General features: G+C 39.0%; 1 protein-coding gene across 1 annotated transcript in view; it reads left to right on the top strand.

The window, feature by feature from the left end:
* Positions 1-26,959, top strand: part of pcnx1 (pecanex 1) — a 235,804-nt gene that overhangs the window by 87,652 nt on the left and 121,193 nt on the right. Inside the window, exons 3-4 of the mRNA XM_048600454.1 lie at positions 9,307-9,425; positions 13,562-15,310. Coding sequence (XP_048456411.1) covers positions 9,307-9,425; positions 13,562-15,310 — 1,868 coding nt within the window. The remainder of the gene's footprint in view (positions 1-9,306; positions 9,426-13,561; positions 15,311-26,959) is intronic.

The following is a 26,959-nucleotide window of genomic DNA, read 5'->3' on the forward strand; positions in this document are numbered from 1 at the left end:
CTTGAAATTAACAAGAATATTTACTTACTTACGCTTCATAGATTATGAAACTGTTTTATTGCTTTTATTGCCAAAGTTAATATATGTATTGCTGAAAGGTGATATTAACCGTAAAGACAAGATAAATCCAGTGCCTATATTGGGACCAAACAGTAACATTAGGCCAGAAGAGGGATAATTGGACCTGTTTCGGCTGTAGACTGGAGCATAATAAGGATATGTCATTGCTAAATCATTCAAATTGCACACGGAACTAATTTTCTGAGAATTGCACATCCTTCCAGGTCTAAAAATAGGGGCAAGAGCATAAATTCCAGTTTGCTGACAATAAAGCACTTCTTGCAGAATCAGAAAGCATTCTACAAAATATGATACATCAAACAAAAGAAGTCTGCAAGTCTACAAGTTTAGAATATGAATTGAGTTTGAGTACTGAACAGATAAAAGAGCAATGGCAGTTATAAAGGAATGCATTAGGACGAAGGGAGCACATACATGAGAACACCATCACCTGCAAGTTCCCTTCCAAGCTACTTCCATCATGACTTGGAAATATTTTGCCGTTCCTTCAGTGTCACTGGGTCAAAATCCTAGAACTCCTGTCCTCATGGCATTGTATGCCTACATGGACGCAGCAGTTCAAGAAGACACTACCTTCTCAAGGGCAACTAGGCATGGACAATAAATGCAGCAACACCTACATCCCATGAATTAATTTGAAAAAATACAAGTGAAGATTTAGTGAATGGTGTCACACTGGAACAAATAAATAAGTTTGTATATTTAGGAGAACCTATAACGCATGATGGCAAATGTGATGCAGCAGTTAGAAGGAGGTTAGAGATAACCAGAAATAATTTTGAAGCAGAAAGGTGCAATTATAAGAAAACTCAAACCTCATGATAGAGAAAACACATTTAAGATGCTACATTCTATCCATTTTCCTCTATGCCATAGTAATGTGGCAATGAGTAAAAACTGTGGAAGATGACAGAGAACTTTGAAAGATATATGCTGAGGTTTATGCTTAAAATTTCATACTTAAATATAAGACAGATGAAGAGGTGCATAAAATAGCAAAAGTAGCATCCAGGCTTGGTGGCTCAGTGGTTAGCCCTGCTGCCTCGGTGCCAGGGACTCTGGTTTGATTCCACCCTTGGGCATCTGTCTGTGTGGAGTTTGCACATTCTCCCCGTGTCTGTGTGGGTTTTCTCCGGGTGCTCCGGTTTCCTCCCACAGTCCAAAGATGTGCAGGCTAGTTGAATTGGCCTTGCTAAATTGCCCGTAGTATCCAGGGATGTTTAGATGAGGTGGGTTAGACATGGTGAAATGCAGAGGTAGGGGAATGAGTTGAGGTGGGATGCTCTTCGGATTTGTTGTAGCCGAATGGCCTGTTTCCACACTGTAGGGATTCTATTAAGTTCTAATTCTATGAAGAAAAGGTAATGTCAGACATTTAGCCAGAGCTGAAAAGCTACAGATCGGGTCTAGAGGGCAAAGTGGAGGGCAGTAGAATTAGAGGCTGTTGATGTAGTTAGATGACTAATGGCACAATGTGTTTTCAGGCATTGGATATTTAAGAATGGTACAAAACAGATGGGTATGGTATTTCATGAAGCAGATATTCTGGCTGGAGTAACTACAATCACCAGCAGAGTTAGTCTTCCTCAAGAATCTATCTTCTAACTAATGTACATGCTGCCCTTTGGTGACAGTTGCAAAGATGGGGACAACTTCCACATATATCCCGATAGCTTTCACTTTCAAGTTGGCGTTACCTTTCCACTGTTTTGCTGTTGTCAGGCTGCTTTTTCAGCATTTAATCTTGGTTCAGTTGTAATAGGTTTGCACGTACTTCATTCAGTTTAATATTCTGTACTTGCTGAGACAGTGCAGTCTCCCTTACACTAGGGAGATCTAATGCAGAATAGGTGACTTCTTTGCAGAACAAGTCCTATCACACTGTTAGCATGACCCTAAGTTTCTGGTGGTTGGTCATTTCAACTTCCCACCTTGCTCTTACACTGAGGTTTCCATCTTTAGCCTGTTGCAATATTCCAGTGTAACTCAACACCAGATTCAGTTATAGCACTTCATCTTTCAATTAGGCGCTGTTTTCGGGCATACTGGTTTAACTTCGTTTTAGATGTCTTTGATTTTAGATGTGGCTATTCATTTTTCTTCATTTGCACCCACTGTGAACCAATACTTAGAGTCATATAGTTATACAGCATGGAAATAGACCCTTCGGTCCAACTTGTCCGCACCAACCAGAGATCCTAAACTAATGTAGTCCCATTTGCCAGCATTTGGCCCATATACCTCTAAACCCTTCCTATTCATGTACCCATCCAGATGCTTTTTAAATGTTGTATTCGTACCCACCTCCTCCACTCCTCTGGCAGCTCATTACGTACATGCCCCACTTCTGCGTGGAAAATGTTGCTTCTCAGGTTCCTTTTAAATCTTCCCCTCTCACCTTAGACCCGTGCCCTCTAATTTTGGACTCCCCTACGCTGGGGAAAAGACCTTGCCTATTCACCCTATCCATGCCCCTCATGATTTCATAAACCTCTAAAAGGTCACTCCTCAGCCACAGACCTCTAGGGAAAATAGCCCCAGCCTATTCAGGCTCTCCCTATAGCTTCAAGCCTCCAGTCCCAGCAACATCCTTGTACGTTTTTTCTGCACCCTTTCAAATTTAACATCTTTCCTACGGCAGGGAGACCAGAATTGAACGCGGTATTCTAAAAATAGCCTCACCAATGTCCTGTACAGCTACAACATGACGTCCCAACTCCTTCTGGTTATCTCAATGCACTGACCAATGAAGGCAAGAATGCCAAAAACTGCCTACATCACCCTTTGTCTGTTTACTGAAACCATCGCCATTCACTTTGCTTTATTATCCTTAAATTCTTGGCCAGTTAATCTGTTCTGCCCTCCTAACCTATCAGACACCTTTTTGTTCTTCTATTCTTTAACATCTTTCCTCTTTCATTCAGTTTCTTAAAAATTATGACATCTCTATTTTTCTTCTGTTCTGTACTACCATCGTTTCTCCCTCTGCCCATGTTGCTAGACCTACTGACTTTTCAGCATTTTCAGTTTTTATTCTTAAGTTTTCAGGAAAGCACCCTGTCCTCCATAACCTCAGCTCATCCAAATTGCTGTCTCTAGCCGACCCTGTCCCTCTCATCAATTATTTCACTCTTGACCTTCATAGACAATTTCAAATTGTCATATAAACACTTATAGCCATTCCTCCTTTTTCTACATACTCTCCAGAGCAGTGTGTGGTAGGGCTCTGTAGAAGTAAGTTGATTATGGACTATTGATTATCAATTAATTGTGTTGTTTTGAAGCTCTAAATCGGTGTTGCTTATTAACGCAGTGTAATGGAGTATTTGTGCGTGGTACCATTTATCAGTGCAATGTGGATCTAGATCTAACATCACTGGATTGTGGTGCATAGTGGGTGAGAGGAAAGATTAGATACCTCTTGTTCAGAAATAAGGGAAGAGTCTTTTGTGGGCTTCTCTCACCTAGCCCCTTGTGCCCAATATAAGGGCAAGATTGAGGCAGTCTGAAAAGGAGTTCATTTTCACCTTTTAAAGTAGGGGATTCTACATGGCACAAATGATGAATTTTGAGATTTAAAAATATAAAGGAATACATTCATTTAGAGTTAATCTGTTACCTTTTATATAGTGATGTCCCAACTCGGGTCAGAGGAGCGGCCACTGATCAATAATTGAAAAGTTAGGAGAAATTATGGAAAATGTGTTCAGAAAGGGATTTTGAGAAGGCTTTTCAAAATAGGGATAGAAGTACAAAGATGAAGGGAATGCGAGAAGTATATTTTGAGAGATGGCTTTGGGACAACTTTCATGTAATAGAGTTGGAGGGATACTAGATAAACCAATATCATTAAAACTGAAGGGCATGGACTAACAGGCCTGGAGGAGATGACAGAAATGAAGTAAGATGAGACGAAAGAAGTATTCATAAATGATGAAAATAAAATGAGGCAAGGGAGCAAATATGCAACAGAGAATGCCTGAGGAGTGAACTGAACTTGGTGTGAAATTATGGACTGGAGGAGATTTGGTTAAATTAGAACTAATGTAAATTGAAGCCTGAGAGGTTTTTGTTGAGGCTTTGAGTGAAATTAAATCTGGAGGTGCAGAGAATTGTAATGGGGTCACGTATGGACTGAGAATTGAAGAGGATAGTTTTGAGGATTGTTGAAATATCCCGTCAGCTTAGGATGAAATGGAACACTTGGAATTTGCACTGGATGGGTTCACTTTAAGAGTGGTATGGTGCTTAAGGAAATTGAAAGTAGCTAAGCTCCTCTGCCCCCTGGTCTCTGAAACTTGAATTCAAAATCATTCAATTTGTTTAAAAATTATCCTGCACCAATAGATCCCTTAATAGCTGGCATTTTGTGGAAGTAGAAAAGTGCAGTAGTTAAAGGATTGTATCGAGCATATCTATGCAACAGTGAGAGTACACCGCAAAGGTGATGACCGAAATTGATTTGATTTGACGTTAAACTGAATTTACTGCTGTTAAATTATTTTGAGGTTTGGTTTAAAATTTGTTTCGTGGATTGTTTTGTTAAATCCAATTTAATGATGCATGAATAATGAACAATTGAAAATAAAAATAAGTTATTGAAAATGCCTCCAATACATAGATATTTTCATTTAATTAATTTAATTAATTTCATTTGATAAAGTAGAGTGAGGGTAGTATGTCATTCATAGATATTTTAAGATGAATTTAGCATTAAACTATTGCCATTTTTTGATAATGTTAGCTTTTTCAAGTATTTTAAAGATTCTACTGTGTGCCTTCAAGCGCTTCCAGCGAATACTTTGGATTTCCATAATGTGATCATAGGCTGTAAGCTAAACTATTGGCATCTTAGCAAAACACCACCTGTGCTGTGCAATTGAACCGTTATTACTTCAGTGTTAGCAGGGGATATTGATATTTGTCTCCTTGCTTTTGTGAAATTTGTTTTCATTATGAAAGGACAATTTGAGATTTTGCAACCTAATGTTTGGAGTTTTTGAATGCCAGTTTCCAGGAGTGTTGATGCAGCACTTGAGAGCAGCAACATGCTATAGCAAAACAGTAGAATGTAATTTTCCACCTGTTTTTAAAATAGCAAAGTAAGTTTCACATACTTGCCATTGAAACATAGTAAATCAGCAAATCAGTTGTGCAATTGACTCACTGCTAACATACGATAATACAAAATTTCTTAACTGGGTAACATTTGTAGGTTTAAAGATACTCACTCATGCAATATTTGAGTAAAACTCAACTTTATCCCTTAAATATTATTTGTGCATCAGCTAAGGTATTCAGTGATGAGTGACTTTGCTAGTTGCATGATTGATTTTTGTTCGAAACCGTTATTAGCTGGGAGCCAAACTGATAATCAAGATTGCAAAATACTGAGTTATACCTCAGCATCAGTAAAGGCTACATCACATGACAAGTCAGACTTTTAAAATATCAAATAGATTTACTTTTCAATTACTGAAACCTACTACTTGAACTTCCCCTTTAGGAAGGTAATTTTTCAATTAAGTACACCTTATGGAGTTAATCTGCGGAATGAGTAAAATTTGCAGTTAATGAAAATTGATCATGCACAATAAGAAAGCAGAGAAGAAAATGATATTCATAGGTAAATGGCTCATTGCTTTGCTTAACTTAGCGAAGTGTGGAAGTGATTCAATCCTGGACAAGCTGGCCAATGGAAACTTCGAGTCCTGTTTCAGATTTTAGTTGTAATCATCATAGCTTAATGCCACCGGAAATAACTCTATTTAGGTAAGGTTGTAAAACAAGATTTTGTTTCTGATTCAAGGGGGGAAACTAACAAAAAAAAGTTGGGGATAACTTTGTATCACAATAACATTATGTTCAAATAATGAGATAGCTTTGTGTTATGAAAACTCTGGCAACAATTTTATTATGTTATCAATTTGTGTCATGATGTGGCAAGATCCACCAATTATAAGGTGTCAGTGATTCTTCAAAAGGATGTGGTGTTAACATAAAGATCTCTTCAAATGGCTTTAACATTTTCTTTTTATTTTTAAAAAAAAGCATCTGCCAGATAAAAAGGTGGGCAAACGTAGGAGGTATACTTTGCCCTATTGTCTGTCTGTCTGTCTTAACAGTCATTATTTTTCTTCATGGGTAGCAAGTCAGCATATTGTGGGTCATCCTCCTTATCTGTTCTGTAGGAGGGATGATACACGAATACTGAAGCATTCTTACACATTTGTTCTTGGAGCCAGCAGTCTGGATTAGCTAGTAAAATTACAGTAACTCTGTTTTCCTACACTCTGAATACTTCAGAAAACATTTCACCAAATATTACTTAAGGGCAAGTCACCACAGATTAGTAAATATTCACAGTAGTAAAGAAGAACATGGATGATGGTAAAATTAGGGAGGGGTGTGATAATATTCTAGGGCATGTCAGTAATAATGAGGAGGACACTGAGGGAGGCAAAGGAGGAGATTTCTGCAGCCTTGATAGAAACCTTTGTGTCCTCTTTAGCCCCAGGTGAGGTCCCAGAAGACTGGAGAATAGCTAGTATTGTTCCTCTGTTTAAGAAGAGTAACTAGGATAATCTAGGAAATTGTAGGCTGGTGAGCCTTACTTCAGCGGTAGGGAAATTATTGGAGAAGATTCTTTGGGCCAGGATTTACTCACATTTGGAGAAGAATGGACTTATTAAGGATAATCGACATGTCTTTGTGAGGGGTAGCTCTTAAGAAATTGATTGGGATTTTCAAAGAAGTGATAAAGATGATTGAGTGTAGGGTGATGGATGCTGTTTGCATGGACTTTACTCGAGCATTTGACAAGGTCCCTTGAGGTCGGCTGGTCCAGTAGATTAAAACACGTGATCCACGGTAAGATTGTTCTGAAGAAGTGTCACCGGACCCGAAACATTAACTCTGTTTTCCCCTCCACAGATGCTGCCAGACCTGCTGAGCTTTTCCAGCAACTTTGTTTTTGTTCAAGGTTGTTTACAAAATTGGCTTGGTCATATAAGACAGAGGGCTGTTGTGGAGATGTGTTTTTCTGACTGGAGGTCTGGGACCAGTGGTATTCTGCAGGGATCAGAGTTTGTAATTTGTGTAAATGATTTGGCTGAAAATATAGGTGATCTGATTAGTAAGTTTTCAGACGACATGAAAATTGGTGGAGTTGCCGATAATGAGTAAGGTTGTCAAAGGATACAGCAATAGATACAGCTGAATTCCAGAGGTGAGGTGAGAGTGACAACCCTCAATGTCAAGGCCACTTTCAACCAAGGGTTGCATCAAGATGTGTCTTACCAAAACTGGAATCAGGGGGTATTAGGGGCAAACTCTCCACTGGTTGGAGTCATATTTGGCACATAGGAAGATGATTGTGCTCGTTGGAGGTCAGTCATCTCAGCTGCAGGATGTTTCTCTAGGAATTCCTTAGGCCCAGCCGTCTTCAGCTGCTTCATCAACTCCCTCCATCATAAAGTCAGAAATGGAGATGTTCACCGATGATTGCACAATATTCGGAACCATTTGAGTTTCCTCCAATACTAAAGCAGTCAGTGTTCAAATGCAACAAGATCTGGATAATATTCAGGCTTGGGCTGACAAGTTGCAGGTAAAGTTCGCACCACACAAAAGCCAGGCAATGTTCGTCTCCAATAAGAGACAATCTAACCATCGTCCGTTGATATTCAATTCAGTCCCTACGAATCAACATCCTGGGGTTTACGATTGATCAGAAACTCAACTGGACTCGCCACATAAGCACAGTGGCTACAAGATTAGGTCAGAGATCAGGAATACTGCGGCGAGCAACTTGCCTCGATACAGTCCAAAGCCTGTCCACCATCTACAAGGCACAAGTTTGCAATGTGATGGAATACTCCCCACTTGCCTGGATGAGTGCAGCTCCAACAACACTAAAACTCGACACCATCCAGGACAAAGCAGCCTGTTTGATTGGCACCACATTCACAAACACCCACTCATTCCACCACCGACACCCAGTAGTAGCATTGTGTACTATCTGCAAGATGCACTGCAGAAATTCACCAGAGATCCTTAGACAGCACCTCCTGAGCCACAACCACTTCCATCTAGAAGGACTAGGGCAGCAGATATTTGGGAACACTATCACCCGGAAGTTCCCCTCCAAGCCAGTCACCATCCTGACCTGGAAGTAAACCACTCTTCCCTTCACTGTTGCTGTGTCAAAATCCTAGAGTTGTCTCCTTACCTGCATTGTGGATCAATCTACAGCATATGGACTGCGGCCGTTCAAGAAGGTAGCTCATCGCCACCTTCTCAAGGGCAGCTAGAGATGTGCAATAAATAGTGGCTATCCAGCGATGCCCACGTCCCATTACTGAATTAAAAATGGATATAGATCAGTTCATAAGTTGGGCAAAGAAATAGCACATGGATTTTAATCCAGACAAGCGTGAGGTGGCATATTTTGGAAGGTCAAAAGGAAGAAAAAAGAATGCAGTAAATGGCAAGACCCTTAGGAGTATTGACATACAGAGAGATCTTGGGGTGCAAATCCATAGCTCCCTGAAAGTGGCAACGCAAGTGTATAAGGTGGTAAAGAAGGCATGTGGCATGCTTGTCTTCATCGGTCAGGGCATTAAATATATAAGTTGACAAGTCATGTTGCAGCTACGTAGAATTTTAGTTAGACATTTGGAGTACTGTTCTGATCATCACACTATGCGAAGGAAGTGGAGCCTTTGGAGAGGGTACAAAAGAAGTTTACCAGGATATCGCCTGGATTGGGATGTGTTAGCTATAATACGTTGGACAAACTGGACTGCTTTTGCTAAAGCATCAGATCCTGAAGGGCAACCTGATAGAAGTACATAAAATTATGAGAGGCATAGGTAAGGTGAATAGTTGGATTTTTTTTTTCCAGGGTGGAAATGTCAGATTCTAGGGGACATAGGTGTAAAGTGAGAGGGTGAAAGTTTCGAGGAGGTGAGCGAGGTAGTTTTTTTATGCAGAGTGTGGTACGTGACTGGAGCTCGCTGCCAGGAGAGGTGGTAGAAGCATACAATGTTTAAGCGGCATTTAGATAGGCACAAAAACAGACAGGAAATCGAGGGATATGGACCATGTGCAGGCAGATAAGATTAGTTTGCAATGGCATCATGGTTAGCATAGACATGGTGGGCCAAAGGGCCTGTTCCTGTGCTATACTGTTCTATGTTCTAAATTATTTCAATCATTTGGAAGATTGATATTTCTTTTCGTGCCCACTGTAGGGGATGAAGAAACTGCAAAAACTTCTGACGATGTTAGTTTGAGCCTGGGTCAGAGCTGCAGTTTGTACAAAGATGCGAATGAGGAACAAGGTGAGCTTGGACTGCAGGTAATAGACTGGCAAACAATACAAAGCTTTTTCTTACATTTGGGAAATATCTGCGCAGTATCTTGCTGACATTCTATTTCATTTCATGTAAAATCGCCAAGTTTATTGTTGCGTAATAGTTTATTTTGAGGAAGAATGCAATTTGAACCTTGATCTGTTTCCACGAGGTATAGCTTAACAGTAAACATGAATCTGATAAGTTAGCTTAATTAAATTGTGCAAAGGTTTAGTGGAGCATTCAGATTTTGCAAGTAATATCTCTGTACCAGTACTCTAGAAAGAGGAACTGTTTCATTTAAAAAATGCTCCACTTAAACTGGATTGGAATTGGCATCCTGGCAAGTTCTGACTAGTGGATAGGACTTTATATTGACAAACATTTAGAAGTGATTTAGAAATATGAAGGGAGTAGTCAAAGCAAAAGAGTAGTGCAATGATTTGGATAAAGCCAAACAGAATTACATAGGAAAGGTAAGACTAATGGTTAAGGGTGTGTTAGCATACAATGTCCGTGCAACCATAGTGGTTTTAAGAAAAGACTGTTTATTGCAATGAACAAAACATTCACAATAACATGGCCAAACAAGTAGTGCAAAAAGAGATAAATAGGTTTCATCTAATCTTGTTTACAGAGATGCGGTTGCAACTTGACTATGTTTGGGCAAAATATTCTAGGATACTGAACATTTTGAAAAGACAGAGTGGAAGATGAAGAAGAGTCAATTGAAAATAAAGAATGATAAGAGCAGTAGAAAGAAATGATCTTGGCTCAGAAGACCAGGAAGTAGGATCACTACTGGGGGAGATTAGGAATAACAAAGGTCAAGAAATTTTTGTGAGATTAATTTATAGACCCCCTAAAACAAAAAGATTATTCTGTTTGACAGTACTTGAAGAAGAAATAATTGGAACTTGTAACAAAGGCAAGAAATAAACATGGGGAATTAAGTTTTTTCAGGTCACTGGACAAATAAAATTAGCAATGTCATCTGGAAGATGATCAATGGTCTACCAGGAAAGTTAAGGATAGGATAGATTAAAGTTTGTGTATGTTATTGAGAAGAGTAGTATTAAGCCTGAGCATTGAGAGTCTTTATATATCAGGAAAGGGTAATCTAAAAGTTGAGATATAGGGCAAGGAATAATGCAGGAGTAAACTAGCTATGAATATAAAAGAAGCATGTAAGAACATTTACGTGTGTGTACATAAGGAGGAGATTAGTTAAAGTCTTTAGATACAGAAACAGGAGAAATTATTACAGAAAATGAGGTAGAGATGTTGGACAAATAATTTGTCATATCAGAACTATAAGATAATTAAGCAAGTTAAAGGATCCAGAAACTTTAAAGAAATAAACAAAGAATAAGAGCTACAAGAACTAAAGTGACTGAACACTGACAAATCTGCAAGACCTGGTGGGTTACATCCTAGAGTTTTAAGCAAGGTAGCTGTAGGGATAATGAGTGTACTGTCTCTACCTGTTCTCCAATTATGATTTTTTAAAATTTCCTGGATTGTGGAATGGCTTGAATGGATTGAGAGTTCCCAAATGTTACACTACTATTCAAGAAATTAGGGCAGAAAGAAAATTAAACGATCGGCTAGTTAGCTTGACATCAGTACTGAGAAAAATGCTGAAATCTATTTTTAAGCAAGCTTTGACAATGCACTTAGGAAAATTTTGATATAATCAGACAGAGTCAGCATACTTTTAAAAAGTTGAGCTTGATTAATTGGGGATATAGCTAGCAGGATAGGTAAAGGATAACTGGTAGCTGAAGTGTACTTAGTTCAAAAGGCAGTCTGTAAAGTGCCACATGACGACAGATTAATATGCAAAGTATGTGACCATGGAGTTGAAATTTATAAAAATATTCAGTTTTCCTTATGACTTATCCCGTTGTCCCACATTAAACTCCATCTGTTATGTTATTGCCTACTCATGTACCCTGTGTGTCTTCATTCCTTTTCAGATCATTGGGCACAGTTTTAATGTTAAATGAATGGATTGAAAATGTTGTCCCATGTGTCCACCCCACAGCTTGCTTTCCCACTTACCTTTATCGGGAAAGGTTGCAGGAAATCCCTCCACTACACTTGGAACCTTTCCCTGCAACTACAGGAGGTGCAACACCTGCCCCTACACCTCCGTCGTAATCCCAAATGATCCTTTCAATCCAGCAGAGGTTTACCTACACTGCATCTAACCTCATCTACTGTATTCGTTGCTCCCGATGTGGTTCTCTATATATCGGGAAGACCAAACACAAACTCCGGGACCGGTTCACGGACCACCTGAGCTCTGCACACACCAACCAACCCGACCTTCTGGTTGCCATCCACTCTAACTCCCTCTCCCACTCCCCTGGTGACATGTCCATCCTTGGTTTCCTTCACTGTCAGAGTGAGGCCAAATGTAAACTGGAGGAACAACACTTCACATTTTGCCTTGGGCATTTACGGCCCAATGGCCTGAATATTGACTTTACCAGCTTCAAAATCTTTCCAACCCCAACCTGTCCATCTTTTGACTCACCTATCCACTCCACCTTCCCACTGACCAACTACAATAACTCCCTACCTACATCCACCTATCCCTATCCCACCTACCCTTCCCCCAGCCCCCACCTCACCCCCTATTTATATCTGGCTCCCCTCCCTCCAAGACCTGACGAAAGGCTTTGACCCGAAACGTAGATTTCCATGCTCCTTGGATGCTGTCTAACCTGCTATGCTTTTTGAGCTCCACGTTTATTGACTCTAGCTTCCAGCATCTGCAGTCCTTACTGTCTCCGGGTCAGGGAGAGAGGCAGGGATGGGAGGGGTGATGATCTAGATGTTTGGGAGGGAGACTGCGAGCAAATGATGTGGTGTGTTGGGAGTTTGGGGAGGGAAGTGGCAAGCATAAGGTTGTTTTTTAATGAAGACTCAATAATTGTATTTAACTCAAAATGCAATTAGTACATTTTGGAGATTGTTGCATGCAAAACTGAAAATGTGCATGCACGTTAACTTTTGCTCAGAAGAACCCATTTAATTTAATCTTTATTAGGCAGTGAGGCCAACTTAATCCGCAGAGAAGGGTGGCTATTGCTATTGAAAGGCAGTGTACTGAGGCAATGCTCATGACACAAAAACAGAATTTTGTGGAAAAACTCCGGAGGTCTGGTGTCATCTGTGGAGAGAAATTAGGGTTAATGTTACGGGTCCAGTGACCCTACTTTAGAACAATGCTAATGGCTCTGATTTTTAAAAAGTCTAGTGAATAATTAGTGAAGCACATAACTGGAGTACAAATAATAGATAACGATTTCAGTTTCTTTTGCATTAAGAAGGCTGAAGCATTTTCTTCATGCTTGCACTCAACCCGACAATCACAAAACCTTTGCACTCACAATTAACTCCATTCCCCTTCTGGTCACCGTCTCAACCTCGACCAGACTACAACCTTGGTGTCAAAGGCAAAGTTTAGGCAATCGATCATTCCTATTACAAGACTGTTCTTTTCTGCGTTCATAAGATCACCCATTTTAGTTCATCTTCCGCTGAGATTCTTATCCATTCGTTTGTTATTTTAGACTCACATGTTTGAAGGTCCCTTGGCTAAACACTTGACCATTGCTCTCCATAAACTTAAACCCATGCAATATTGTCCTACTTATCCATATCCATCCCTTTTGTCAATAACCTCTGGCTCCCAACACAACCACTTCCCATCTTTTTGCTTAAAATCCCCTCATGATCTTGTCACCTTATTTCGGCAAAAACCCCTAAATTTCTAATCCCTTTTGTCACTCTCTGTTCGTCCACCTCCAATCTGTTGTGCTGTTGCATGTTTTCCATTTCTGTCATGTCTCATAACTTTTTTCCTGTGTTAAAGGTGTAATTTGAAAGCAAGTCAGAAACATTAGCCTTGGCTCACTACTTTCACAACTCGGTCGATCTAAAGTTCAAGTTATGAAGTGTAAAGTATTGTGTGATAATCTTAGTTAATGGGATTTGTACAGTTTAATTCTTTATTACCATGATGTGATGACAATAGGATCTGTTTCTAATGATTAACCATAAGTGTGTTGGAAGTTATACAAACTTTTGACGCTTGCCCTTTCTTCCCACAGAGTTGACACTCGATTCCAAGCTTTTCCAAGTTGTGCCAAATGATTCTTTCATGTCTAACAACACGCTAACATCTTCAGGTGCTCAAGACTTTCCAGTGGATCCAAATGACAACATGTGCTACCACCATGTAGACCATTCATTGTCAGCTGCCTGTGATACAGAAGCAGCCGCCGTTGTACCCTTGCATTCCCTGTCTTACAGGAAAGACCATAGGCCTAGGGGTGTGCCAAGGACTTCAAGTTCAGCAGTGGCTTTTCCTGACACATCTCTTAGTGATTTTGCTCTCTTTCAGCAAAGGAGAGGATTAGACACTGTCTGTGAATTAGAAGGTTCCAAACCACTTTCAGGATCCAAGGACTCATTGACTGAAAACTCTTGTTGTGCTGGCGTTTTTCAGCTAGATGACTTACACAAAAGTGGTGCTTCCCAGCCGTCATCCAAATCGGAAGTTAGTAAGCCTCTAAAAACAGATAATAGCGTTGGTAGCTTGCAGAGTCTCAGCACGAGAAGTAGTGGGTCAACGGAAAGCTACTGTAGTGGGACAGATCGAGACACTAATAGTACCATCAGCAGTTATAAGAGTGAGCAAACGAGCTCAACCCATGTGGAGAGCATTCTTTCAGAGCAAGCAGAAACCTCAGCAGATGAGCACAGCTCCGAGAAAAAACATTGTGGGAAAAACGGGTATGGTAGTGAACCAGAAGGAACCAGCACTGTGGAAAAAAGGACTAATGGCAAAAGAATAAAATTACATGCTACAGGTAAAGATGAAAGTTGCAGTCAAGATCTTGGGCAGGCTTCTGACCCGACACAGACTTCTGATCAGATGCAGACTTCTGGCCCAGTGGAAACTGGAGAGAAGCTCAATGGGTCAGGTGATGCCAACAAAAACCCTCACGCTAATGAATTGACCATAGATATACGGAAACAACAAGGTGGGCCACTTAAAGAGGCAGTGACTGAGCAAGCAGTAGAAGAGGTTGTTGAAAAGCCTTCTCTCTCAATTGATATACAAACACTAAAGGATGAAGCTGTTAAGCAAAATGATGGGGATGTGAGGCCTAAGTCTTCTAACTTTATTCACCGAGCTGCTTCTACACATAAGTCAAACCGGAGAAAGATGGGGAAGAAAAGAGCAAGCAGTTTCGATTCAGGTCGGCATAGGGAGTATGTGTCCTTTCGTGCCGTGGCTGGTGTCAAAACTAGCAATAGCAGTTTTTGTCCAGATGAGGACTCGAGTGATCAAAGTGATCTGAGCAGGACCTCCAGCATGCATTCAGCACATCGTTTCAGTTCAGACAGCTCATCCAGCACCACCTCGCATTCGTGCCATTCTCCTGAAGGGCGATATCATGTTTTAAAAGCAAAGTACTTGACTCGAGAAAGAGGCACAGACTCTGAGGCCACATTAAAGGTTCATTCTGGTTCAGAAAGCTGTGCAAATGCCAGGAGAAGATCAACACGGAGGACTCTTAGTGCATCCAGTGCCAAGACTCATGCAAGAGTGCTGAGCTTGGACAGTGGCACAGCAGCCTGTTTAAGTGACCCCAGCAGACTAGGAACACCAGATAAAGCACGGCCTTTAACAACATCTAAATCAGATTTGGAAGCCAAGGAGGGAGAGGTATTAGATGAGCTGTCTCTTATAGGCAGAGCTTCACAACTAGAATCAGTAACTCGTTCAAGAAATAGTTTGCCTAGTCAAGTAACCTTTCCTGAAGTAGAAGACCAAGGGGCAACCAGTGGAGGTAGGTTGCTTGTTAACTAAATTATGACTTTATGAACAAATATTTTTAATATAAAGTGAACTGTTTTTCTCAGCTTCACTTTGCATTGAATTCTTATTACAGTTAAGTTTCAGTTGAAATATTTTGCAGCATTGGGAATATTAGTTCTACATTTGCTTGTAAAATGTACTCCCATTGAGTTGATACTGTCTCTCATGGAATGTGCACAGCTGCCACCAGTGTAGTAATAACAGGCTGAACGCTGAGCTCAGTGTCTAGCAGCCAGTAATGTTAAGGAAGTTGGTAATTAACATTTGGAATGCAGTAATGCACTTTAAATTGAATGCACTGATAGGATTACATATAAAACAAAATTCAATGAATGTAGCACTACAGTTCAGTCAAAATTCAAGCATAAACTGGCAGGACTAGGTTATTAAAGAATAACTTCTGGGATGAATACCTAATGACTACAGTTATTTAACATAATTAGAGCATGCTTTTTTGCCTGACACGACATAATGCCCACAACACTGCTTTCAAAAGGTTAACATAGCTGTATATTGAGATGGTTTTGTCAAATAACTACAAAACTGAAGTTTTCCAGTGTTCATCCTGGTAAAGCACAGTGCTTTAAACAGGACTGAGTGGCGAATCTTTACTGCCAACAGTACAGGAAGAAATGAATGCTAATTAACTGCTCATAAATAGTAAACAGATACTAATGATGCAAAGCAAGGAATTCTGAAAGAATACCGTTTTGCTATATGCTAAAAGAAATTATGTTTATAGATTGTTGAGTGATCATTTCTTTTGACGAGGAAGTGAAATTGACTTTAAAACACTTTCAGATGAACTTGCCATACTTCTTGCATATATAATCCAAAATAATTTTGTTAGAGAGATCTGATCCATGATTGAAGTAAGTGCCCAAATTAGAAAGTCCACTGGCCCATCAGGATTCTAAATTATGTACAAATCTGTTATGGTCTTGGAAATAGTGTCTGTTCTCTGACTCTCATTATCAGCTGTTCTCATCATAATTATTTAATTTGGAGAATTTTCTTTCCATGACTTTCATTATGTATTTTAGAAGCTTTGGTTCTGTTTCCACTCAGTTTAATCTCTAAGAGTATAATTGAAATTCTCCAAAACACAGTTAATATATATTTTTTAAATTCTCACAGTTCTCCTTTCTGATTTTCTGCAGTCTGAGTTGTAGCATGTTGGGTCTGCGCTTGGTCTCATCGATGGGGAAATAAAGTTGGAATCTTTCTGCACTTCCTTTCTCATAACCTCTATGTATCTAGCTGGTCAATACATGTGTATCATTTTTAAAATGGTTATATACTTGGGAAGGATAAGGTGGAATTTTCTGTTAAGTCTCTTCATCTCATTAGTTTCTGTTGACTTTCCCAAGCTATTCAACAGTTGCTAGCAGATGGGCTTTTAGAAATATCCCACTGCCAAATTGGTCTGCCAATAACAGATATTACTGAGCAGCTCTAGAATGCATTTCTAATTTCCCTTTTGCATTGTGGAAATGTCCTTACCCTTCACTTGGAACCACTTGCAGTACGGTTAGTGAAATTGCGTGAGAGCATTGTGGTGTAACATGGAGCTGAGTAGAAAATAAATCCTGTATTCCACAATGACACTGATATGTTGATATTTTAGAGTTGGGGGTTGTGTTCCTTTTAATACATTGGTTGGGCATAATTAGTGAAAGATCCTTGAAAATCAGTTGCAAAATGGCAAATAATATTTTTAGGTATAAGCAACTATAATTTACAGATATTAGTAATGAGTTCTGAATGCATTAGTGTGCAGTTCCTTTGCTATTTTAATGAAGGTGTCAAACTGTATTTCAATGCTTCATGGAAATTGTCATATTTCTGGGAGTATTTTTCTGAATTTTGTACTTTACCTTGTCATTACCTTGCAAATGAAGATGCTTCAGTCCTTAGGACTCTAAGTAGTTTTAAATATGGACTGTCTTCATCAAATCAAAACTGCTGTGAGCAAGGTTAAACTTACTAATAAATTTGAATTTAATCTTTGCTCAACACTACCATTGACCATACTGTTTCAGTGTGTCTAGAATTCAGTTTATCCCAATTGTGTATTAAGTTTTACTTTGATTCCTTGAATAAAACAAAAACCTTGCGTTAATTGCTGGCTAGTTTGAAGTATCAACTATGGCGTAATTAATAGCATTCTTGCCTCTAGGCCACCAGATCTTGGGACCCAACTGTCACTTCAGGGCTTAAGCATAAAATCAAAGTAGGCACTCTAGTGTAATTGTGAGAGAGTGCTGCACTGTTGAAAGTGCCATCTTTGAGAGATGTTAAACTGAGATCCGCTTGGATATGTAAAAGTTCCCACTATCCTGCCAATATTCATACCGTAGTCAACATCATAAAAAAAATTCTGATCATTATCATGTCAAGCGTTCGCTGTGGATAAATGGAGTTCCATGTTTCTTATATTACTACAATGTCTACATGACAAAGATACTTTGTTAGCCTTAAAAAATGCTATTACAAATCTGGCAGTTTTTGAAAAGCTCTGCATAATTATAAGTTGTCTTGCTTTCTCTGAAATTTGATCTAATTGAACAGCTACTTATATGCAGTACTTGCTTATTTGCCACCCTGAAAGCCCACACATTATTTAGAAATTACTGACTCAGATTTTCAAAACACAGCTTTATATAATTCTATAGAAAAGTGAGCAAATTTCCATCTTTAAACAGTTGAAACTTCTACTCTCTCTCTTAGTGCAGATGGTATATAATGTGACAGTGGCATTCAACATTTAGTAACGAATCAGAATTTAGTGTGGCTTAATGAGTGGGAAGATTTTTAGAGGATTTGCTTCGTATTTCTTTGTTCCTGCTTATCCATCTTTTGGTTCTGTGCTGTCATTCTGCTTTATTCATTTTGCGGTTCCCACCATGCTCTACCCCCATCTAATGGTCTAATTTTTCAACCGTCTTACTCCTGTCCTTTGATTTTGAATCTGAGTACTTTGTACTTTTGAGATATCTGCTTGGTTATGTTTTCCCAGTTATACATTTAGTGCTGGGGAGGAGAGCAAGAACAGAATAGGGCACTTTAAGCTAAGCTAAACTAAACTAAACAAAACATAACCGTTAATGTTAATGGGAACATAACTGTTAATGGGAAAATATGTCTAACTGTTTTAGAGTAAAAAAATTACTTAGCAAATTCAGTTATAAAATATTCAATGCAACCTTTCCATTGTAAGAATAAACAGAAACCATCTTTACGTAGTGTTGTATGTTTTAGAGTCTTTGATAATCGTTGAATCACTTTGAGACTACAGACACTATTTTAAAGGTGTAAAAGTTGCTTCACAGTTATAAACAGCCAGGATGCACAAACTGTGTATAAAATAGATGGGCCAGAATGATGGGGATACTCCCAACTCTTCAAATACTTCAACAGTATTTATTCTGAATATTTGATGAGAACTTCATTTAATGTCTCATCTAAAGGGCAATACCTCGAACAATGTAATAGTGAAGTAAAAGCCTAAATTATATGTTTTGGTTTGAAGTGACACTGGGAACCATACCTTCTGATTCAGAGGAGAGATTGCTCCCAACTGAATAAGCCGATGCTTCAGTGGTTAATATGCATCCGAAGTAGGATGTTTGCATGACATTCTTTCATGTGTTATTGTATAAGGTTTTGATCAATATAATTGAGTTATTGCTTTATTGAATTTAGTGTTATTATTGGTATTGATAGGTTCGGTCTTACAAAGTTTTGTTTTTTTTTAAAATTGATTATATAGTTGCACCAAATTTAAAGTACAAAAAGAGGCTATTCTAATTACCTTGACTATGCCTCCCATAAACCTCCTTTTACTTTGCTTCATCTTATCGTATTAGTATATCCTTCCATTCCATTCTTCCTTATGTAAAACAAAAGGACTTGCATTTATTATAGCTCCTTTCATGACCTCATTACTTCGCAAAGTTCTGTCACAGTAAACTAAGTATTTTTAGTATAGTCACTACTATAATATAGGAAATATGGTTGTTAATTCAGGCACAGCAATCTCCTTACAAAAGCGATATGATAGTGATAATATCATCTGTCATTAATAATATTTTCCCAGATGATGGAAATGCCTCTTCTGTTTTTTTGAAATAGTACATCCACCTGATAGGGCAAATGAGAGCTCAGTGTTTAACTAATAAAAGACAGAATTGAAATGAGAAGCATTTTCAGGATGGCAACTTGTGGAATACACATGGATCGGTACTGGGGCCACAATTACTTTTAACCTATATTAGTAACTCGGATAAAGAATGTGAAGCACTTTAGCCAAGTTTGTTGATGACATGCAAATAAGTGGGAAGACGGGGTGTTAAGGATGACAGAAAAAGAGGGATATAGACAGGTTAAGTGAGTGAGCAAACACTTGGCAGATGGAATATGATATGGGAAATTATGCTGTTATGATTAGGGGTTGAATATTATTTAAATGGAGAAAGATTGCAAAAGGCTGCATGAAAAGGAAATTTGGGGGCCCCTCATGCATAAGTCACAAAGCTAGCATCGACATTCAACAAATAATAGAGAAAGCAATGGAATTTCAGCTTTTAGTTTAAAGGGAAAAGAGCATACAAATTGGAAAGTCATGTTCTTCTGAAGAGGTCATACTGGACCAAAAATTTAATTTTATTACTCTCTCTGTAGATGCTGCCAGACCTGCTGAGTTAGTCCAGTTTTCTGGGTTTTTTTTCTGATTGCCGATATCTGCGTTATTTATAAGCTTAGTATAAGCTTTTATAAGCTTAGTACTTTGTCCTTATCATTAGGGTGTACGCTGTTTTGCTCCCTTCAAACAATACTAAAAACTGGGCTATTATAACTGTTATACAGTGCAGCACACTGAAATATAGCACTGCCACATAATTCTGCCCTTTAACGATCAAATATGGCTGCAAATGCTACCTAGTGCAAAGAACACGCAAGAAGAGGAACTTGACACCATTATAACGTGATGGAAAGCAACAGCTAAACTAATGATGGTGTTGCGGAAATTGTATTTGAGTAATGGGATTCAGATTATTAGGCCTTTTTAGGGTGGCCAAAGCAGTGAAGCCCAATCATTGGCTCTGTTCCTGCAGCTATCCATGGAACCTGAAACCCGGATGAGGACGTGGCGAGAGGGAGCAGAAGGTGGTAAGGAACAGGTGCTGCAGCAGTTGTGGTCATGGCCTCCTGGTTCTGGAATGGGCTTCTCCCTGGGTAACGTGGTAGAGTTGGATGAATACAATGAACGAGCAGTTGCCAAGGAGACCAATTTCACAGAAACTGCCAGGAAGGGAAAGTTCTGCTTCATCAGCCCAACCTCCAGCTGAGGCGCCTCCTTGTCCGCAGCCTGGTGGCATCAGTGGTATGTGCATACACCACTACTTACTGTGTCTGCTGTGGGCTCTATCTGTGCATATGTGGGTGCCGCTTTGTGCAATGGATAATCATTCCAAATAAATGTACGTCCTATCAGACTGAGATTTTGGCAGTCAACGAACAACTGAAATACTTCACCTAGGTATGCATCTCATTGCTGCGAGATGACATACACTGTGTACAAGTTAGCTACTTACAATACACTTCAGCACTTCTGTGGCAGTGAATAGACTTTGGAAGTCCTGATGTTATTGTGTTTATAATTTACAAGTCCTTTATTCAAATTATGGAAAACAAATGTTGTCTAAGACATTAATCATTTTGAAATCTCTTTTGATATTTTAATTCATAAAGACAGCACTATCCATTTGCAGGCTTTAATTCAAAGAGCACTTCTTACACCGTGAAACCTCATCAACTTGTCAAAACTTCTTGGCTGCAGTAATGTTAAATGCATAACTATTTTACTGGTTTTCTGTTCACCCTACCCACTTACTGAGGAAACTCTGAGAAGGATTCTTCATGGAATTGCAATCCTAGCCTTTTTGTCATTCAATGTAATAGAATCTGACAGCAAAAGAGTCTATTCACTTAAATATACAGCCAGTCGTTGATAATGTCATATGGTCCAAGCTGTGTAATATGAAAGCTGCAGCCATTTAACCCAATTAGTATTTAGATTTCCTGTTTTGTTTTTCACCTAATAGTTTGTGGCATGTGAAATCTGTTGAAGCCAGCATATTTGCTGTCCTAATTGAAAGATTTTCCTTTGAGAAAAATCCTATAACTACTGGTCATTACTTCTGAGAATTATATCTCGGGTTAAAGAATGTTAATTTAAACAAAACTGAATATAAAACATTGAAGAGCTATTCGTGCAGTCTCTACCCATGTTAATAAATACAAAATTTGTTATTCTAGTGCCCAGTAACAAGATTGCAAAGATGTCTAATGTTTTTTAAAGATTACCATATTATAATATGAGTTTTTTTGAGTATTTATATGTTTCTAATAAAAGATGCTAACCCGTCAGATTATAGGGAAAAATGGAGAATGTGGAAGTATTTTAAGGGCAGTTTTGTCCAAGGTTAGGAACTATATGCATATAATATCCATTTGCAGAAACAAATGGCATATGAATTTAGTGGCCTTTTATTTTCGCTTGAGGGGATAAATAATGTTTATTTTTAAAAATATAGTTGAGTTCAATTCAATTTTTGAAGGTATAATAATAATCTTTGCTTACTGAGCATTGGATGCAAATCCATAATAAAACAAATAATTCCAAAATTCTTAGAGGTAGTTAAGTAAAGCTTTATTCTTATTGTAGACAATTTATGAATTATTGACTTGTATATTGAGACTTGTTGGACTGTACCTATGAGTGAACAAAATTAGGAGAGCTAAAAATCTGAGAGTAAAGAAGGGAGGAACAGTGACCCTTCCACTGAAGTAGAACCTCTGGGTTCAAGTCCCACATGAACAGTTAATGGCCATGGAAGGTATGTTCATCATGTGGCCAAACAGGTTGAGTTTCAACCTGCAAATCCTTCCGTTGAATGCCAAATGGAGGGGTTAAGAGTGGGAGAATGTGGGGAAGTAGAAGTCATCCATGTGATTGGATGAAAATTGGAATATTTATCATAATTATTCAGAATTCTGGACTGTATGATAAAGAACATGTTGCTGTAGCAACATGGTTTTTTTTTAGGGACATGTTTGTTTCTGGTTAGCTCAGGCCGGACGATCAGTGTGGATCATTGGTATGGATACCCATTTCGGTGTTGGTCAAACCTGCCTTCTTCAGTTCTCTGCCAGAAGAATAAAGAAGGGAGAGGAAAAGCCACAAATATCATAAAGAATCTTTGATCTTAGTCATAACATTGAGGGGAAAGTGAGAATGAAAACCTTGAGAATCCAGGTTCATTTAGACATGGACAATTTCAGTATCTGAATGGTACTGAGCATTGTGCAATCATCAGCAAACATCTCCACTTCTGACCTTCTGATGGAGGGATGGAGGAATGGCCACTGAAACAGCTGAAGATGGTTGGAACCAAGAACTTACCTTTGATGAACCTGAGGTGCTCCTGTGGTGCAGTTGTGGTGTCCCTAGTACTGTCCAGGCCTCGGTCCAAGTCGCATCTACACCAGAGGTGTGTAATAACATCCACGAGTAGGTTGATTGACTCAGGTGTCACTTGTTTGCAAGTACTCTGAGGACCCTCTGCTAATGTCTTGCAGCTAAGTATTGATTGACCTCCAACAACCACAACTGTCTTCCTTTGTGCTGGACATGACACCAACCAAGGAAGCCCTTTCCTCCAAAACCGCTGTGATAAACCGAGAAATAGTTACTGAGAATGTAAAGGTTTAGACTAGAAAGTAATCCTATTTGTTATACTTTCTAAGCAATCTGCTAAGAGATGTTACTACACACCTTTTGAAGTACATGGGTCTTGAACCTGGCTTTCTTGGCTTAGAGGCGGGGACACTGCCATCATGCCAGAAGAGCCCCTAATGCTGAGGCTGCTTGATTTTTGTATCTGGAAGTGTTATCATGCAACCAAATAACTTTCTCCCCACCAAATCATTGTGACTTTTTCTTGTTGTAGTTGTTAACCACTACCAGCAATCACCCATTCAGCCAATTAGAAGTTTACATGCAAAGCCCAATATGGGCAGTGCGAATGGGTGTGCTTTTTTTTTGCCCCAGTGAGCAAGTTTCCACAAACAGATATAACAGCTAAACAAAAATAATTGGCATAATATATATACAGAATTCTTATTTTCTGCATAACCTTTACAGTTGTACAATCCATGTAGTCTCACATGGGAGCTAAAGTGGCTTATCATTTATCACTGAAGATTTCAACCAGTCTGCAGATTTGAGCAGCTCAGTCTGTTGAACAGTTGCAAGTTATTATGTTAGGTAGCAGTAAATACGGTAATTCCAGGCCAGATAATTTACTACCTGATGGTATCTTCCTCAGCTCTTGGAGGAATTGCAGGAAATTTGGTATACATGAACTTTGGTAATACCTTAAAGAAATGACTTACACAGAAGAATGTTGGAGAAAGTGATGTGGTATTAGGGAGTAAAAATTTCTTGATGTAAACTTGAGTTCAAAATGTGTTGGAATGGAGGAAACAGCAGTTAAAGGAGGTTTTTGTACTTGGAAGTAGATGGTGATTATGTTTTGGGGTCACTTCAATGAACTCTAGGCAACAGTCATTGCAATATCTGGAATTATTTACAGGTGTTAATGGATTAGAAAACTTAGTAAATAACCTAAAAATCAAAGAAAGCCATAGAGATGTACTCGAAAAGGTGGGAAAAGTAGTGACCAGTGAAATTCAGCACTGTCCTTTCTATGTACTACTTAATGTCATCATCTCTATCTTGGACATCTTTATGGAGAAAGTGTTATCAACTATTTACCATAACCATAGTAAAGGTAAAGTTGCCATAGTCCTACCAGACTAGAGCTACTGTCTCATTAGAGAGAGAGAGACGACTGGTGGTGGTTTATCCTGAGGATCACCGTAGCTGAGGTGAGGAGAAAGACTGAGAAGGTGAATCCCTCATGGTAACCTCAGTTGGAATGGAATTTGAACCCACATTGTTGGCATTGCTCTGCGTTGCAAACCAGCTGTCCAGCCAACTGAGCTAACTGTCCCCACAAATAATCATGGGCACTAATTGCAAAGGCGCACAAACGATATTCAGCTCTTTCAGGCAGTTCAGGAAACTGTTCATACCATCAAAGTGTGATTATTCTCTCCACCATTCCATGACTTCTCGAACACCCATCACTGCTACAATCCCTTCTTTCTGGTTTGCTGCATTTTGTTTTTGCGCCACAGGCTTGTCTCACTGCATTTTTCTGAGAATCCATCCATTGCCGAAACATTGCTTGGAGTGGAAGATGGCTCTAGCGGTCTCCTGCATTATCTACCTATCTGGCAGTAACATGTTTGGTTGTTCTGCACTCTTTACTTGCAGTGAAGAAGTAGAAGTAGACGTTAACAGTCTGTTTCTGTTGATTTAAGAAATTTGGAAATAAGAGACATAATTTATGCAATCAAATACAAGACTTGGTGGATAGAAAGCAGAAGAAGCACCTGCTTATACAGAGAGGATTGTGAGGTTGCTTTACACAACCAGCCATAGTTGGTGATTGAAGCTGACACCACGTCGAAAATGAAGTGCGTTAGATAAATGATTGAAGCAAATAGGAGTGTTAGGATGTGGAGCAGGTTGACACATGGGATAAAGTCTACTTGTCGAACTAACAGGCTATTGGTGTGAAGGTATTATTGTAAAAGTAAAAATATTGCATGTTGCTCAATCCATCTATATTGATACTTATCATACATGAATATTAGTCCTCATCTCATGTACCCTTCTTCTCATCCTGCTAGTTCTATGAACAACTAAAACATTGGCTCAGATTTTCGGTAATAAGGACTAGAATAATTTCTGCATTTGCAGTCATTACTTGTGGAATTCATGTATCTGAAATTTAATAAGGAAACATGCAGTTTGATTATACATGACTTCAGAGAGTCATTTTAGTTCCTCAAAGAATTGCTGGGAACCTCCACTGTTTCAGTATTGATCAAAATCCTTGCAAAGTCAGTGCCTTTTTAAATGAAACATAATTCTTTTTTTAAAGGGGAGAATTAGGATCACATTACGACTAAACAGCCTTGTTTAAGTAATTTTATATCTGTTGAATATCAACAGTCTGCATTGATCAGCAAGAAAATACATTTTAAAATATTTACTTTCACTTTACAAAGGTTTGTTTGTTATTTTAACTTGTGCATAAATCCCATGTATATGTCCCAGTCCCTCTTCTATTCGTCAATGTAAAATTTAAAATTAAAAGTGCAGGAGTGCAGTCACTATCTGAATAAGAGTACTTCACTGCTTTTCGCTGCTTATCTTATTTGATGACTTCACTGTACATGTTAGGAAATCTCCTTGACTCGCTGCCAAATTTGGACTGATGTCAGGAGAAGGGAAATCCACAGCACAGAGATTGCTAGGTCTTTACAGGGAACTTATTTCAAAGTCCACGACAAGTGCCATTACTTCACCCCTCAGCTCAAAATTATTGTCTAAATTTGCTTGACCTCTCTGTCAAGCATTTAATAGCCTGAAGAGTGTTGCAATTATATTGAATTAAACTGGCAATATGTTTCTAATTGCAGTTAAGTTTTAAAACTCCCGGGAGCAAATATTCCTCTTTCGTGCTCCGTTAGCACAGCTTGGTGGGGCAAAGAAAGGCATGTTCTTAATTTTGAATTGTTTCTTGTGACTTTTATTAAATAAATCTTAATGGATAGGAAATTGTGGACACCTTATGCCCATATTTATGATATTCATGCTTTCACCTTGTTTTCTGCCCGGGTACTCTGCAAGAAAATCTGCCTCTGTGTAAATTGTAACTGAGACAGTGAAACCACTGCTTATGTAAAACAATAGAAATGTATTTCACAAAAGCATATTGTTTGTTTTTGCTCCAATGCTGAGAGAGAAACAAATTACTGATGCTGCCTGAGTTACTGAGAAAAATATTTCCTTTTTAGTGCAACCATCTTCCACCGCCCCCCGATTCCTCATTCAGTTCACATAATAGTCATCAAACTAACTTGAGGAAATTGAAATTCAGAGGGGATATATAGTTATCATGGTTAATATAATGTCATATTTAAACAATAGATTGGTGAGATTGTGCTTTTCACATGGATTTCTTTTCACGTCATATTCCTTGCTGTCTTATTTTTATTGCACTGCTGTGTATGTTGAAGTCTTTCTGGCGGCGCATTTATGCTCCATTGCATACTGGCATTAAAATATTAGCATCTCAACAAGAAAAGCTAACACTTTAAAATAAAAAAAAAAGCAGATGCTGGTAATCTGAAAAAATAAACAAATTGCTGGAGAAACTCAGCATGTCTGGCAGCATCTGCGGGGAGAAAGCAGAGTTAAGGTTTCAAGTCCAGTGACCAGTTCTGAAGAAGGATCAACATTAACCCTAGACAACAAGGTGCAGAGCTGGATGAACACAGCAGGGCAAGCAGCATCACAGGAGCAGGAAGGCTGATGTTTTGGGCCTAGACCCATCTGATGAAGGGTCTAGGCCCGAAACGTCAGCCTTCCGGCTCTTGTGATGCTGCTTGGCCTGCTGTGTTCATCCAGCTCTGCACC

This window comes from Rhincodon typus, chromosome 8 (assembly GCF_021869965.1).
Source record: "Rhincodon typus isolate 14 chromosome 8, sRhiTyp1.1, whole genome shotgun sequence".
In the NCBI taxonomy this organism is placed as follows: Eukaryota; Metazoa; Chordata; class Chondrichthyes; order Orectolobiformes; family Rhincodontidae; genus Rhincodon; species Rhincodon typus.